General features: G+C 32.5%; 2 protein-coding genes across 2 annotated transcripts; both read left to right on the forward strand.

The window, feature by feature from the left end:
• Window positions 1–2,095: 2,095 nt before the first annotated feature.
• LOC132161715 (transcription factor bHLH61) lies at window positions 2,096–3,389 on the forward strand. Its single transcript, XM_059571891.2, has 4 exons — window positions 2,096–2,259; window positions 2,391–2,507; window positions 2,605–2,778; window positions 3,063–3,389. The coding sequence occupies exons 1-4, from the start codon at window positions 2,182–2,184 to the stop codon at window positions 3,153–3,155; spliced, it is 462 nt and encodes a 153-aa protein (XP_059427874.1). The 5' UTR covers window positions 2,096–2,181; the 3' UTR covers window positions 3,156–3,389.
• Window positions 3,390–13,515: 10,126 nt separating this feature from the next.
• Window positions 13,516–15,244, forward strand: LOC132191669 (cationic peroxidase 1). The gene is made up of 4 exons (XM_059606761.2): window positions 13,516–13,816; window positions 14,079–14,261; window positions 14,360–14,525; window positions 14,619–15,244. The coding sequence occupies exons 1-4, from the start codon at window positions 13,583–13,585 to the stop codon at window positions 15,005–15,007; spliced, it is 972 nt and encodes a 323-aa protein (XP_059462744.1). The 5' UTR covers window positions 13,516–13,582; the 3' UTR covers window positions 15,008–15,244.
• Window positions 15,245–16,941: the final 1,697 nt, after the last annotated feature.

Raw genomic sequence — 16,941 nt, forward strand, 5'->3', positions numbered from 1 at the left:
TATAAATCCCTCTCGCTGGCTTCTACTGTTTTTAAATGTTAGCCATAATCTCCCATGCATAATTCATCTCCTAATGACGTATATCTATCACCTTTCTCCTTATCAACCTAACAAAGCATAATTGTTCCAACAATTTTCTTTACTCATACGTGGAAACTACAGCAAACATTGTGCAAAGAGACTTGCCAATCTCACGGCTTCTTTTTCTTTTTTCTTTTCATTCTTTTATTCATTAAATAATATTTGCCGAACCACGTAAATTTTAATATTTTTTTTGGAGCTGTGTTATTGTGGGGTATTTATATATGACAAAAGGATCACTAAAAGAGAGCCAAAGAGACATTGTTGGGGAAGAATATATATATATATTAGCGACCATATTTTCTTCAATACTTCTTGTTCAGACAAGCCATCAATGTAAACAATAGTAAAGTGACTGAAGGGATTGAAAATATCATTCATGATATTTTGGAATTCACTAGGAGTGGTAAATGCAGTCTTATACCTATCTTTATCATCAATTTGGATTTGCCAAAAGCTTGACTTCATATTGAACTTAGAGAAAACTATTGCCTCATTGATGCGACTAACTAAATCCTTTCTATTAGGGATGGGGTATCTGATCCATTATAGTATATTATTGAGTGGTTTATAATTGATTAGAAGCCTAAGAGTTCCTCTTTCAACTTCAGTATTTTTCATTACATAAAAAGCAGCACAAAAGTAAAGAGACTATATATATATATATATATATATATATATATATATATATATAGGGTGAAGCTAAACAGCACGCTGGCGTGCGTGGAAAGCCAGTGTAAAAAAAAATTTACACAGTCGTGCCACGCACGCCAGCGTGCTGTGTATCACGGTCCATATATATATATATATATATGAGGAGAAGTCACGTGGAGAGGGGTGGCCGGAGGATTGATTAATGGTGGGCTTAACGCGCTTAGGGAAGGAATCTGCACGTGATGAGAGACATGAGAGTTATGAGGTTTGAGGGAACAGAGACATCGAAAGCAGCGAAGGAAGCGTCAAAGGTAGTTTAGCTGTCAATCCCTCCAAACACTTCTCACGGGGCTGATCTCGCACACGAACCCTCTCTCTCTCTCTTTGCCGTCATCCTTTTGTCCTTCTCTCATGCAAGGTTGAGTATTTTTTGTTTTTGTTTTTAATTTCACCTACCATATTACTTTTCACTCCAATGCGTGTATCTTATATGGAGATAATTAAAGAGACCATGACGCAGATAAAGAAAACTACAGGATTCCTGTTAAGTACGATTGCGTAACATATGCTTTAATGGGGCCGATCAGGTTTTTGTGCCAGATACACTAATGATAAAAACATGCAGAATCCAAAAAGTTCGAGCATTTATATACTGTTTCTTTGCTGATGTACGGTTGTTAATTGTTATGTCAGGAAATAAATATATTCAAATATATAAAATATATCCGTGTGTGTAAGTCTTTGTGAGGCATGTACGTACCTCAACGTTTTCAGTGGATACTTTACTCTATTTTGACTGATTTTATATATATATACTTGTTGTACACGGTTCAAATTCTAGATATATAGGTTAGCTCCATGTTACTTAATTTTTTATATTATTGATGGTATTAATCAAGGTCAACTTATGATTCCAAAGGGGAAAAGAATTGGAGTTTGGCTTTAGTGCAAGAGACAGGGAAAAAAAAGTTTAACCCAGTGATTAATGTCATTCTTTTAACGACGATGAAAATCTGGGATCACCTCAGAGAGAGAGAGAGAGAGAGAGAGACTTTGTAATTTGTATATATCCCTAACATATATATACTGGTGAAATTTAATAAAAAAGGATTCAGAGAAAAGGGTATGATGTTACTGAAGAATCAGCTTCCAATATATATGTTTCTTATTTTGGTATACGTTGTCCGACAATGGCATCAGGTTAAGAAAATTTATGAAGATAAAAAGGGGGTCAATTTCGTAAATATTTAATACAATGAGGAATAACTTGTTGTGGGGAAATGCAGGCAGTACTCATGTAGGAAACAAACAAGAGGCCAGGCTTTATAGGTTAGAGAGCTCATTCCTGGCCTCTTTATAAAGAGCCCCAAAACCCACGGCAAATAAAATATGCTAAGAGAAAATTAATTAGAAAGAGAGAAAAATAAGAGGCTGCAGATCAGAAGCATGGCTTCGAAGGAGCATAAAAGAGCAGCGCTGAATGAGAAGTTGCAGCAGCTTCGTGCTGCCACCAACTCTAGTGCTGTAATTACCATCTACCAATTAATAAATACTTAATAAAACACTTATATACATATACTTTGGCTTTCAATATCTCTGATTATATATTCATTATTTCATTTCTTTTTTCTTGCCTGAATTTGTGCCCATGGCAGATGAACAAAGCCTCAATTATAGTAGATGCTTCCAAATATATAAAGGAGTTGAAGAAAAAAGTGGAAAGACTGAATAAAGATATTGGAACTTCCACTGCCCAAAATTCATTGCCTGCGGTACTGCATATATAATATATACATATATATCCAACTTTCTTGAATCCTGTTTCACCAAATGAAATGACTCTTTCTATTACTCTATTCTACTTTTCAGCAGGTTACCGTGGAAACCCTAGAAAGGGGTTTCCTTGTAAATGTTTTCTCAGGAAAAAACTGCCCCGGTTTGCTCGTCTCAATCCTAGAAGCCTTCGAGTTGCTGGGTCTGGATGTGCTCGATGCTAGGGTTTCTTGTTCAGACGTTTTCCAATTAGAAGCCGTTGGAGGAGAAGTAAGGAAGAATATTGCCTTTTTCATCCTTAAAAAGGAAAACAAAAATAGAAAGATGATCAGTACGTGTGAATTATACAAATATGGAATATATCTAATTGTAATCGATTTTTCGATTCTTTATTGCGATTATCTCTTACCTTTTAGATAATCAAATTTTATGATATATTCTAACACGTGCAAGTATATATAGATTACAGTGATGCACGCCTTCATTACATATGATGTGATTACATTACTTTGGTTTGTATGAGTTAAATGAATAAGATATTGTTGATTTTGCAGAATACACAACACATTGAAAGCTTAGATGCTCGAGTGGTGAAGCAAGCAGTGGTGGAAGCAATCAAGAACTGGAGTGGAAGTAGTGAGAAGTAATCCACCATCATCCCCATTGCTTACTCATCTTTTTCCCTTTCCGTGTGGTACTGGAAACAATTATCCACCGTTGATCATGATCAAGTCACAACTAGTGTCAAAACACACTAGCAAATTCCAAAGCCAGAGAGTTTGTATTTTCATCCAAAAAACGCATATCGGGCATTGCTGGTGAAGAAACCTAGTATGCCTTTTTTTCTTCTAAATAAAATAAAGTTAGTTGATTTCCCTTCAGTTATTTGATTAACACCTCGCATTATGTTTCATAGATTGGGATTGCTTACATCCATAGCTAAATTAGATAATTAACCACAATTAGTGGCTTAGTGGAGCACAAACCTCTCCATTTTCTGGTATTCATTTTAGGTACGGTCAAAATTTTATTTTGTTGCATTGAATAGTATATATAGTGTCACGTTATTTGACTATTTTGTTTGATCAACTTTAAACCAAAGAATGTTTGTTCTTATTTTTGTTTGACAATCATTAAATTAGACATGGTACATTAACTTGTTAGTGAAAATGTAACACAACTTTGTATGAATTTGTTTAAATATTAAATTGTGTTATGATAAACTAATGTATGGGAGGGGAAATTAGTACAATTGCATGGGTAAAAGTAAATCAATCTTTGAATTAGCACTTGTTGTCGTCAACGAACTTCCATCTATACTTCTAGTTTGTGTGAGATTCAGTGGGAACTAGTGTTGTAAAGATAATATTTAAATTTTTATGTATACTTTTTATATAAATATTATTGATTGTGTAGTAATTATAACAATGTGTTTTGGAGGCTGTTTTTTATTTGAAAAACTTATGATATAACATAATCAAGGTTTCAAACAATTTTGAATCTTTTATGTGCAAGGTTGTTTGTTAATATTGTTTTTGTTTTGAAAAGAGAGAACAAGAGAGAAAAAGCAAAAGCTTTAACAGACAAATCCTGTCTTACTCTCTAGATGATGAGTATTTTGCAATGATATTTTTGACGCTAGCTATTGTCTGAATGATGTTCTATTAAAGTGTGTGTGTGTGTGTTGGGGGAGGGGGTAATTATGGTGTCTTGTGGCTGTACGTGTGAGGGGTTATTTATGGCAATCGACAGTGGTTTTTTGCATGTGTATTTATGGGATGATCGAATTGGCGGCAGCTGGCAAATGATTGGGAACGAGAGGATTGTGAGAAGGAGGGATTATTTGAAGGATTGGTAGCCGAGGATCGCAGGAGAAAGAGTTGGTCGATTGGTGACGAAGGAGAGCCATTTAATTAGATGATATCAAATCCAAGTTGAAGAACTAGATGAAGGGTATAAAGAACTAACACTTGTGTTTTTCTCTACTTCGGCTAGTGACATGATGATCAGCTCAAATGGGCTGAATCAAAATTGAAACGCAAGCCGATCAATCAGTCAATCCACACCGTAGACGGTGTACGTACGTTAGGTACCCAACTAATACGCCAAAAGTACTAGAATCGATGAAATGCATAATGGTAGATCCTTGAACGTATCTCGTATCTCATATTAGATTAGCCAAATCTAACTCTCATATATACCTTAAATTGAGCCCCACCACGATTATTATAATTAACCGTACTTCCTTGTCAATATTTACGGTGGTCTACTTTAAAGTTCGACTTTCACTCCTGATTTAGCAGCCTTTTCACTTTTGTGGCAACTTAGACACCAAAAAACCATTTTCATAGGTCGGCCTTATGAGATTTGAACATATGACGTGGTATCTGCCTTTATACTAATACTAAGCATGTCTAAGATTGTGTTTAAGAAATAGAGATTTTAAGTCAAAAAACGTTTTTAGGCAAAAGTTTTATTTTTAAACTTTTGCCAAAAATGTATTTTGGCCATTTTTAAGCTTTTTGAACCCTTAAAAATGTTTTTAATTTTTTTTTACCAAACAAATATTTTTTTCTTCAAACGAAAGTTTTAAGTGTTAAACGCATTTTTAAACCCTTCAAACACACATCCAAACAAGTCCTAAATACCAACTAATAAGCCAAAACCTCTAAAATTGATGGGGCGTGAAAAGTTAAACCCTTAAACTTATCCCTAGTTTAGCACAATATATCTCACATTAAGCCCCACCGAAATCATAACAACCGCATTTTCTATAACTAATGGCCACTTTTGAATAATCCACAACATCAGTTCAATTGTTGGATTGAATCCTCCCTTCCCATTCTTTTGTGTGCACATGTCAAAAAAAAAAAAAAAAAAAAAAAAAAGGGTTCAATTGTTGGAATCCAGTGAAAACAAGCCATGTCAATGGGCCATGGGCCGTCATCTACGGCATCTTGCTCATTACAAACGACCAAGCCCACATCAAGCAATTGCCCAATGGTTGAAATTGAACAACTCCGGCCCAGTTCGTCTCTGTCGTTCTGTAGGAGAACCGAATCATTATTAGGTTGGGTAATGGATCCATTAGGACTTGGTCTCTATCTTTCTTAGGCTAGTCCAGATTGGCCCTGTCCGGCCCAATGGAATCGTTTTTTTTTTTTTTTTTTTTTTTTTCATTATTATTATTATTTTCAGTTATTACGTTTTAAGTTTTTTGGTTTAAAAGTAAAAAAACTTAATCAATTAATTATTTAGTCGGTGCAAAAAGAAAAAAAGTACAGTGCCAATCATATGTAACCCAATGAAATATCTCCTGAAAAAAGATAATGTTGTTTATCTTAATTCATTGCAAAGAAAATAGCAACTCCATGCACTGGTTCAGGTTGTCACTCGATCATGAGTACCACACGTACAAAAAGATGTTACAATTTGAAATAACAAAAAATAAAAATCCGTCAACTCAAAATGAATATTTAAGTAAAAGAAGAGTCTTTATTTTTATAAAATATAAATTATTATGTAAAATTATAATACCCCAAACATTTTCCATAAAAAGAAAGGGACACCCTAACAAACAAATCTGTAGTAGAAGAAAAGAAAGGAAAACAACAAGCAGAGTGCATTAAGTGATGAACACCTTTTATTTTGTTTCAACTTTCCTTTTTCTGCTTTGGAGAAAAAGTCCAGCATTGTGGCTTTGTGGCCCTTTAAAATAATTGGTCTCGTTGGGCGGCACCAAATAAGGACGTTCTAATGCTTCGTCGATCGTGGGCCTCCATATATATTTTTCAACTCCAAAAATAAATATTGAATGACCTTTCTTTTGTCTTAATACTTTAGTATGTGGGAACACAGTAGAGTTTTCAAAATATTCTTTTTTTTTCTTCTAACTTTCAAAAAGAAAAAATTCTTGGTATTTTTTTTTAAGTGAACAACTACCTTAATATAACACAAATGGAGTTGGCTAAGACCACCCATGAAATCGGGGGCGGCCATGACCACCCCATCATTCACGGGTAATCATTGTCGCCCCCAAACATTCCACTCAATGACTCAAACATTGCTTGGAACTGGTTAAACTTGGTGCAAGGAATCGCTCGAGCAGTCGACTCTCATAATTGATTTAAAATGACAAAAATAATGCTTATAAGAGAAATATTTTTTTTAAAAAAATAAAAAATAAAGAGACAAATACATTAATTCAGAAGAAAAAAAAAAAGAAAGACATCACCTAGATATATTCTGATTTTTTTATTTATTTATTTTTTAATATTTTTAGGCATGATGTTCTTATCATTTGGGGGACAAAAGGGAGAAATTGCAACTCCACTAATAATATACATGAATAACTAAATTGAAAGATTGAAGGACGTTAGAAATTGGGTAATATTTATTTTTCTTAATCTATTACCCAATTTCTAACACTCAGGAGTAACAGTAAATGATACCGGCCTCCATGTTTTTTTTATGTTCCTTTAAAATTGATATGACTCTTAAAATTACTATTATACTTATAATAAATCAATATTAAACTTTGATTAATTAATAATTTTAAAAATCAGACAAAAAAATAAAAAATAAAAAATAAATGATTCATTTGATTGCGGTGGCTAAAAGCTTATTGCATCTACACTGTACAGCATTGTTGGGCCGCCGAACCACGACTATGTGCATCCACGTGAGTAACCGTGTTGAATGGATGCGAAGTCAATCAACAAGACGACACCGCATGGAATCAAGTTGTCGACATCATGTTTTTTAAGAACTGGATCACATGTTGTGAGTCAACAACGAGAGACGTGCTTCATAATCATTCATAGAAACACAAGTGCTTCACGCTAGCTTCAAATCCATTAAAACAGTAAACCTGCACTACATAATTCGTTTTTTTTTTAGTGTTTTCGCCTTTTTATTTATTTATAAGTATTTAGAAAAGTAAACACATTCGATTTCTTTTCCTTCCATGTTAATTTACCTTTTCAAATAATTGGATAACCTAGCTTGCTGACTATTGAAAATGTTGTTAATTAGCTAGTTACTTTTACAAATTACATCTTTTTTTTTAAAAAAAAAAATTATAATTCGCAAAGCTACAACTCATCTTTTGATTTGACAACTATATCGTTGAATATATATGTATATCTAAATTAACTTAGATGATTGAGTTGGAGAAGCAATCCAACAAAAAATTGTACAAAGTTAAAGATCAGATGGTGTCTCATTTGTCGTTGTATACCATCCAATAAAAAACGTATCAAGTTAAAGATCAGATGGTGTCTCCTTTGTCATTGTACGTACCATCATTATCTTTTAGCTTCGTCAGCTCTTTTATAAGTTGGTTAATAGATAATTTAAAATAAGTTTTTTTTTTATTTTTTTGCTGGTAGCATTTTTGATGGCTGGCCTTTAATTCTCCACATTCAAAGATCCAACTGGAATCGTGGTTGAATCGCTGTCAATATTAAAATTATTCAGTTTGTTTGTAACTGTGAAGACAATATATATACCATGGGCTTAATTTGTATTCGTAATAAACTTGGTGCGTGCTTCTGCATGCATCTGTTGAATTGTATAATGCTTTGTCATGATTTAACGTTTTTAATTAAGAGGTCTTTATCAACACTGCACTAATAAGTTTTCAGTTTTTGTTTTTAAAATTAAAACTATATATAAATTAACAATCTCTGTAAGTAATTAAACAAGGTGCGTGCGTACGTAAAGAACTCTAACAGATCGAACTGCATGCACTTCAAATTCTATATATATATATATATTTCTCTTATACAATTGAATAAACTTATAAGTATTAATTTTAACCAATACATAAATTAAATAAATGCAAAGAGGTCAAGCTAAATGAAGATTGTTGAAGCAATTTTTACAAACCACAGGACTGGCAACGTGCCACACCTTCAAAATAGAAAAAACGGTCACAAAAAATTTATCCATTTTCGGGAGATTAAGTATATTATTTTGACAAAATAATTGAATAGAAAGGATTAGAGTGAGAGAATCCAAGCCTGAATTTTTTTTTAATTTTTTTTTAAAGAGAGTCGCCTTTTAATGTGATAAGCTATTAAATATAGTCTCAAAATGCTTGTCACGTAACAGGCTGAAGTTGTCTAATTAATCAACAGTGCAGTTATTTGGCATGGTGGTGGGAGGTTCAAGTGAGCTTAATTATACGATTATATTCCAAGTAGTGAGGTGTTTGAGTGGGGTCAAGTGATTTATTTCCCCGATAAAGTTGCTATCAATACTTCTCTCTTTCAATACTTCTCTTAATGTAATCATTAGGAGTTAAACAAGTATATATATTTACACATTCACAAGCTTTTGGAATCATCTTTGTCACCAAATTAACCCTGTCAAATTCAAGAACAAATTAGTGATAAGTCCATTTCCTATATGTTTATTATTTGGCTGATATGTTGATTTGAAGAAAGGCAGCCAACCGACAATCCCAAAGGCAATATATTCTGGGTTTTTAAATATAATTTCTCGTCCATTCCTGGCTGGCCTTTCGTTGAAGAGTAATAGCAGATGATTTGGTTTTTAGGGGACATACTGATGAACCTATGTACAGCTCCAAATTTGTACTCCAAATTACATTATGCTTTCTCACGATTTAACCTTTTTGGAACCAATGAATTTGGAAGCATATACACGGAATTATTGAATTTGGAAGCATAGAAAATGGTTGAAATCTTCAAAAGAAAAATGAGTGGTGATAGTGAGAGAGCTATCTTGAAAATTCTAGAGGATGTGATGGTGGTGGTGGTGTGCTAACGTCAAGCTTCAATGGGTGTTTTCCAAAAGATAGTGAACCCCACTTCTTAAATGTCGTTCATAAGGGTTTCATTTTGTTGTGGACAGTGAAGTGGTGGTCCGACCATCTTCGAAATTTTAGTGAAGAGATAGATTGTCAATTATTCTTCAGCATGAAAGGAAAATCAGTCTATCCAAAAATGCTAGTAAGATAATGATCTAACTATCTCAATCCGAAAACCTCTTTATCATGGTTTAACTAATTTATTGCCGGTGAGAAGGTCGCCGTCCAGCCAGCTTCAAAAGTGAATGAAAAGGTGGTAGACTATCCTTTAAACGTGAGGAAGAGCAATTGGAGTGATTCGACTACCATTTTAACCCCATCACTTTTTTATTATATATTTAGTTTCTAATTTTAATTTTTTGATGTTTAGAAAACATTATTGATTTTTCACATGATTTAATAAACAAAAAAATCTGACAAAAGAATTTGATTGAAAAAACTCAAAGACGGGGAAGCTTATTGGAAAAAATTAGAAACGAAGACGATGATTTTAGTGTACTGTCCCTTCAAATTTTTTTTTTTTTTTTGAAAAAAGGTGTGATGACTTAAGTTTGTACTTATTGATTTATGGAGAAATAATAAAATATATTTTCTTAATTAACCATCTCCATATACTGAACGGATGAATCCACCATTGAATTTATGTAAAAACCATATGAGTTTATAAATCTAATGATTGACTTATTAAATTTGTAAAAAAAGATTATTGTAAAATAATTAAAAAATAGTTGTGTAACACGCCTCTTAATTTATGTATCTTGAAATATAAGAGAACATTCGTTCTCTGGATCCCAAAGGTAATAAAGAGAGGGAGAGAAAGAGATATCATTTATTAAGCTCAAGCTAGCTAGGAGGTATTCTGTAAGTTTTAATATACCTTAAATCCTAAATCATATAAGTGAAACCCTAATTCAACCGTCGAATACTATTTATCACCCTTAAAAAAATTACAAACATTCGTCGATGGATATATGCATGTTGTGACTTGGAGTGCATGCATGCAATATTCTTACTCGATCTCCAGCACTTTGTCTGCCGTCTCTGGTCTATATTTTCGGCCCATGAATTTGATTAATCATATTCGGCGTGTGACATTTCAATTATTGGCATTTTCTGCTTTTTAGTTCAACGTGTCTCACACTTCTCCAATTATATGTTGTCCCCGCAGGTAACACAATTATCACATAATAACCACCTTGATTGACAAATGCAAACATAAATAATTAAATTAACCCTAAAAGACGAGCCTTTCTGTCATGCTAATCAAATGCTTAAACCATGCCAGCAAACAATTACTACTACTTTAGCTACTCACAGCTGGTGCCTGCGGAAATTCTCCATATGAAACACGAATAATAATACCCTAGCAAAGTATTAAATAAATATATTACGTGTTGGGCTTTACTTGTTAAAGATAAGATTGAATTTAAACAGAAATAAAAATATTAATTTAAATGATTAACTTTATGATACAAATTGAAGTCCAAATAAATGACAGCGGACTAATATGAATGCTAGTTCTCGACCAAGTCTCTTTAAAAAAAGGAGAGAGTAAAATTAACCATAAGAGATTGTAGATTATTAAAAAATATGGAAAACTTCAATATTTAACCTTCTGAATTTTTATTGTTTTTTTAATCACATACTTAATTAATATTTAGAAATTTTCAATTTAGTGTATCTAATTTTAAAAAGTTTGCAATGTTACCACTCTATTATGATTCTCTATTAAATCCTAACAAAAACCTTGAAAATAGGGGCGGAACTAGGATTTATGAAATGGGGGAATGAGATTTTTTATTTTTTATACATTAGGAAGACATACTTAAATAAATACAAAAGCACATCGATACGTACATATAATCTCTGTGTATGTGTATTTGTGCATGTTTATATATATATAAAAAAAAAAAAGCATAAAAGTCTTAAATCGAATATTATGACATCACAAACATACAATAGTATAAACAAATAGCAACATAAACTATATATGATTTATTGGGTCCAAGAAAAATGTACCTTTGAATATGTAGAGAAACTAAATAAATGGGGGTATTTAAAGTTTATATATGTTGGAAGAGAAAATTAATATTTTGGTGGGACAAAAGTATAATTTTGAGGGGACAAATTTATAAATATGCATACTTTAAGACGATTTTTAAAAAATTTTGGAGGACGACCTTGGGTGAAAATGTTCAAAACACCAGTTTTTTTTTTTTTTTTTTTTTTTTTTTTTTTTTTTTTAATTATATAATTAAGGTAATTTTGTACTTTAATAAATGTTACATAGGTATAAATGTCATTTGACCTCTTTGTCCACTAATTTAACCTCAAACTCTAATGATTTTTTAAGTGTTTTTATTTTTTTATTTTTTTATGAATGAGTAGCTTTCATTAAGAAAACATTACAAACGTACACTTTACAAAGAAATGCTAAAGCAAGGATTTGATATGTTAAATTGAAAGTTTTTAAATTTTAGAGGATAATTGCAAAAGAGATGAAAATTTATGAGAATTAAGTGAAATTTATCCAAAAAAAAAAATATTTTTTTTATTACATTTATTATATTGTGTGTTTAATTATCCAAATCGACTTAATTGACGATCGACACGAACACACTGAAATTAATAAGCGATTGACCCATTATACAGTAGTTCCAAACAGCTAATAAAACTAGAAAGATATTACAGACAAAGTATTATAGATAAGTTCGGGGTCCTTTTCATTTCATTTTCAATATTCGTTGAATCTACTTTTGATCATCTGAATCATATTAATAGTAATCACCTAATTTCCACGTACATATACCCCACTTGAATCAGATCAAAGCTAGCTACCAGAAGTCATTGTTTCCAATTTCTTTATTAAACACAATCATCTATATATATAGGAAATTCGGCCAAAGTCTTAAATTGTTCAAGTTAATCTGATTGATATGCAGTGTATATGGCGGGTTTATGATTTTTTTTCTATTCTACTTAACTAAATTTAAAATTACAAATATTGAGAAGGAAAAAAAATCGAGATTATGTTAATAATTTAACCTAAAAATTTCATTTATAATGTGTAAGTGCATTTATTAAGCCGTGTATATATATATATATATATCCGTTCATAATTAAAATCTATTTTGTATATTTTTAAGCAGTTGAAACCTTTGCTATATCCTTTTCTTTTCGTTATAAAACGGAGACCAATTAATATCGAAAATTATAAAATAATGCAGTGGCCATTGGCCAGCCCCAGTGCCCAGTGGTGCCTGAATTCATCCACTTAATTGTCTTTTTGCCGCCGACACGTTTTTGCCTAAAGCATAGAGAACCACTTTCTTCGGTGATACTTTCAATACTTTAAATGAATCTTTGGAAACAATATTATAGAATTCGTAGAGCAGATCACGCCACGAAAATGACTACCACCAAAGTTATATTGACTAATATATCTTTTTATTTTATTTTAATTTTCAATTTTTATATAATTATGTATTTTTTATTACGAGTGACACATTCCGTTATCGAGACATGCTATTTCTTCAATTTTTGCTCTTTTTTAAAATTCACCATTGAATTAGTAATTTTTTTAAAAAAAATGAATGGACTTGGATGAAAGTCGATACTTGTTTATTATTTTTACATACCATTAAAAACTAATTACAAATCAATATAATCATTTTGCATTTTTTTCTTTTTTTCTTTTTTGGGTTTTGTTTTAAGATATATATTACAACTTACAAGCCAATACTCGATTTTCTACTTAAACTATGTTCTCTAAACTAATCATTGAATTGAATCTCTTTTTTTCTTTCTTGGAAGAAAATATCCAAAATGGGCATATTCTTTACGAAGTGTGAGAAGTGGAAGTATCTTACGGGAAATGATGAAAGGGGTGACGACCAGTCAAATTTGTTGCAAATTCCAGCCAACCCACTGGATCTAGTAGATCCACCCATGAACCCACCCTTCTATCGACCCACTAACTTAAGCAAATTACACAAGAAGACACCGCCTCACCACTCACCACTGTCGCCCTTGAATCCTTGATATATGTATTATACGTACACATTTTTATTGTATTTTGTATTCTTTTAGCTCACAACGTTGAACTCAGACAATGCATGAGAAAATTGCATAAAAGTCAATGGGAGAGCACGTATATAAAAACACCATAACCCTTCTGCCTAAACCACGCAGCAAAGCCAAAACCTTCTTCTTCTTCTTCTTCTTAGGAAATCATTAGTCATGGCTAATTCCCATAGTTCCACCCCTTCCATTCCCACAACCACAAAATTAGTCTTCCTTTTATTCTCACTTGTTGTGGGAATGGCCTCTGCCCAGTTATCCTCTACTTTCTACGACACATCCTGCCCTAATGCCCTTTCCACCATTAAATCAGCTGTTGTCGCTGCTGTGGGCAAAGAGGCACGCATGGGCGCATCGTTGCTCCGTCTTCATTTTCATGACTGCTTCGTTCAAGCAAGTCATCTTATCTCTCTCGCTTCCTCCGTTTTTTTTTTCCTCCTTCCTAATCAATATCTTATCTACAAATTAATGTCTGCATGCGTTGAGTTGTGTCTGTGTGAGTGCATGTAGTGATTGTTTACCCAAAAAAAAAAAAAAAATGTACGTTCTGACGTGGAATAAAGTTGAATACTATATTCTTACAAAAAATAAAAAAGTTGAATATGTAATATTTTTACATTTTTGTTAACAATTTTGAATAACAATTTTGGAACAGGGATGTGACGCATCTGTACTATTGGATGGTAGCAGTGGAGAGAAATCAGCAGGGCCCAATGCTAATTCACTAAGGGGATTCGATGTAATAGACACCATCAAAACTCAATTGGAGAGTGCATGCGCTGGTATAGTGTCTTGTGCTGACATCTTAACCGTAGCCGCCAGGGACTCTGTTGTCGCTGTAAGAAAAAGAAAACTTCCAATTGCTTTCGACGTTATATAAATCATATTATTTTGGTGTAATTTTCCTCATAATTAATATTGAATTGATTAATTCAGCTGGGTGGACCGAGCTGGGTAGTTCCATTGGGCAGAAGAGACTCCACCACCTCAAGTCAAAGTGCAGCTAATACCGACCTCCCTGCTCCAACACTGGATCTTGCTGACCTTATCACTGCCTTCTCAAACAAGGGTTTCACTACCAAAGAAATGGTGGCTCTCTCAGGTGTGTTAAATCACCAAAATCCGAATTTTACCCAAAAACTTTATCTAATATAAAAAGATCTTAACCCATTGCTTTCGTGTTAAATTTGTTTAGGATCTCACTCAATAGGGCAAGCCAGGTGCATAACCTTCCGGACCAGGGCATACAACGAAACTAATATAGACGCCACGTACAAAACATCACTACAATCGCAATGTCCAAGCACCGGAGGAGACGACAATCTTTCCCCTCTTGACGTCACAACTCCGAATACCTTTGACAATGCTTACTTCACCAACTTGATAAGTAATAAGGGTCTGTTGCACTCGGATCAACAGCTCTTTACGACTGGAGGTTCCACAAACGCTCAAGTCAATACTTACAGTGCCAACTCGGCAACTTTCGGAACAGATTTTGCCAACGCCATGATAAAGATGGGGAACCTTAGCCCACTCACTGGCACCAGCGGCCAGATCAGAAAAAACTGCCGGACAATCAACTAAGTCAACGTACTCGATCAGGATATTTGTCTGCGTATTCAAGAATAACGGTGTTCGTTATTATATGAAAGACGTTACTGATTGACAATCTTATATTATATATCCCCGCATCGTTCAAGTGGAATGATCGATGAATTATATATATTAGATTCAAATCTTGCCAAGTGTACTTCATATTTGAAATGTGTAATTTGAAGAAATTGCAATGTTAAAACGTAGTCAATGCGTATTATTGTGATATATATATATCTTAGTAAAACTATTGCTTCCATACACAAAATTCAAAAGTTTTTCAAATATCGTGAATCATAAAAGCTTAAGGATTGAGAAAATAAAATTAAGTCAGATGAATTAGAATATCTAAAGAGGTACATATGTAAGCATCAAGTAAACCAAATTCGGAGATATATGAATGAAAATATTATTTAGCACATTTAAGGTCGGTTTGAGGTTGCAATATCAATAAGTACAATTTAAAAATTGTGTTTTAAAAAATTGCCTTTTTTGGAAGCTATTTTTTAAAATTGCAAAGGTGTTTAATTAGTAAAACATGTTAATTTTTATTTATTTATTTATTTATTATTATTATTATTTATTTTTTATCAAATATACGTTATGCGAAATCGTGATTTCTTTTTCTGTTTTATATTAAGTGCTTTTTAAATCGCAATGTCAAACACCTGACGTTTTACAATGTCTTTTAAAAATCCTAATTATTTTTGTGAAATCGCAATCCCAAACGTACCTTTAATAAAGGGCTTACTGAAATCTCAAAAGAAGACATGATTTGTCAATTCCAAAGTCTCTAATTAGCAAAAGCTTTAATTTAGGCTCTAGCTACCGAATAGTCACTGCAAAAAAAAAAATTGCACAATTCAATAAATCTTTTGGGGGCAGTTTCATCTTAGTCCCAAACTTATAATTTTTTTTTTTTCTTTTTGTAAAGTAATAGTGGATGAAGCATGTAGATAAACGCGATATAAATGCCAAAATGCAAAGAAAGCATTCATATATGATGCTAAATGAGAGAGAGAGAGAGAGAGAGAGAGAGAGAGAGATTTGTTAATAAAACTCCAAGGAGGGAGAGATATGTGTTAATAAAAATCCAACGAGAGAAAGATATTTGTTAATAAAAATCGAACTTATATTGAAAGATTTGTATTTTTCGACTCTCTCAAGGAGGTAGTCACTTTCATTAAGTTTCAACAACTTCAATATAATTTTTTTTTTTTTTTAAAGAAATGAGTAGATAGACTTTGTGGGACTATAAAGTGTTTTTAAGATGCTACAAGTCAATACTCTATTCTCTACTTAACCAATCATTGAATTGAATCTCTTTTTCTTTCATTCAAGAAATTAAATATCAAAAATATTTTTGATATTTACTAACGGTCCGCATGGGTTTGTGATTTTAAAATGTGCGATTTTAAAGTGTAATTTTCAAAAATGTAGTTAAGCGTTTGGCAAAATTGCAATTTAACCTTTAAAATTGTGCATTTTCAAAAAAAAAAAATCTTATTACCTACGATTTGAAAACACAGATTTATGAGTTTTTAAATTGCTAAAGTTTTTAAAAACGCAATCTCAAACAGTTTATTTTTTGCAATTTGGTTTAAAATTATACTTTTTGTTTATAAAATCGCAATGTCAAACGTACGCATTCTAAATCTGAGTATGACAAAGTATTACAGCCATCCGCTCAATATTGTATTCCCATGAACTTTTCTATCCGGTAGAATATAAGTTAAATACTAATTTTATTATTTGCTATAAGATTTGACATAAAATATTAAATTTAGAAAGCGGTGATTTAAAATTAACACTATAGACCATTAACTTGAACAAAAACGTACAAGAAGACGCCGCCTCTCGGCCAGTACAACTGTACAAGTCAATGGTAGAGAACATTTATAAATACACGAGAACTCTCATGTGCC

The sequence above is a fragment of the Corylus avellana genome, chromosome 10 (genome assembly GCF_965113065.1).
Source record: "Corylus avellana chromosome 10, dhCorAvel1.hap1.2, whole genome shotgun sequence".
NCBI classification, from domain to species: Eukaryota; Viridiplantae; Streptophyta; class Magnoliopsida; order Fagales; family Betulaceae; genus Corylus; species Corylus avellana.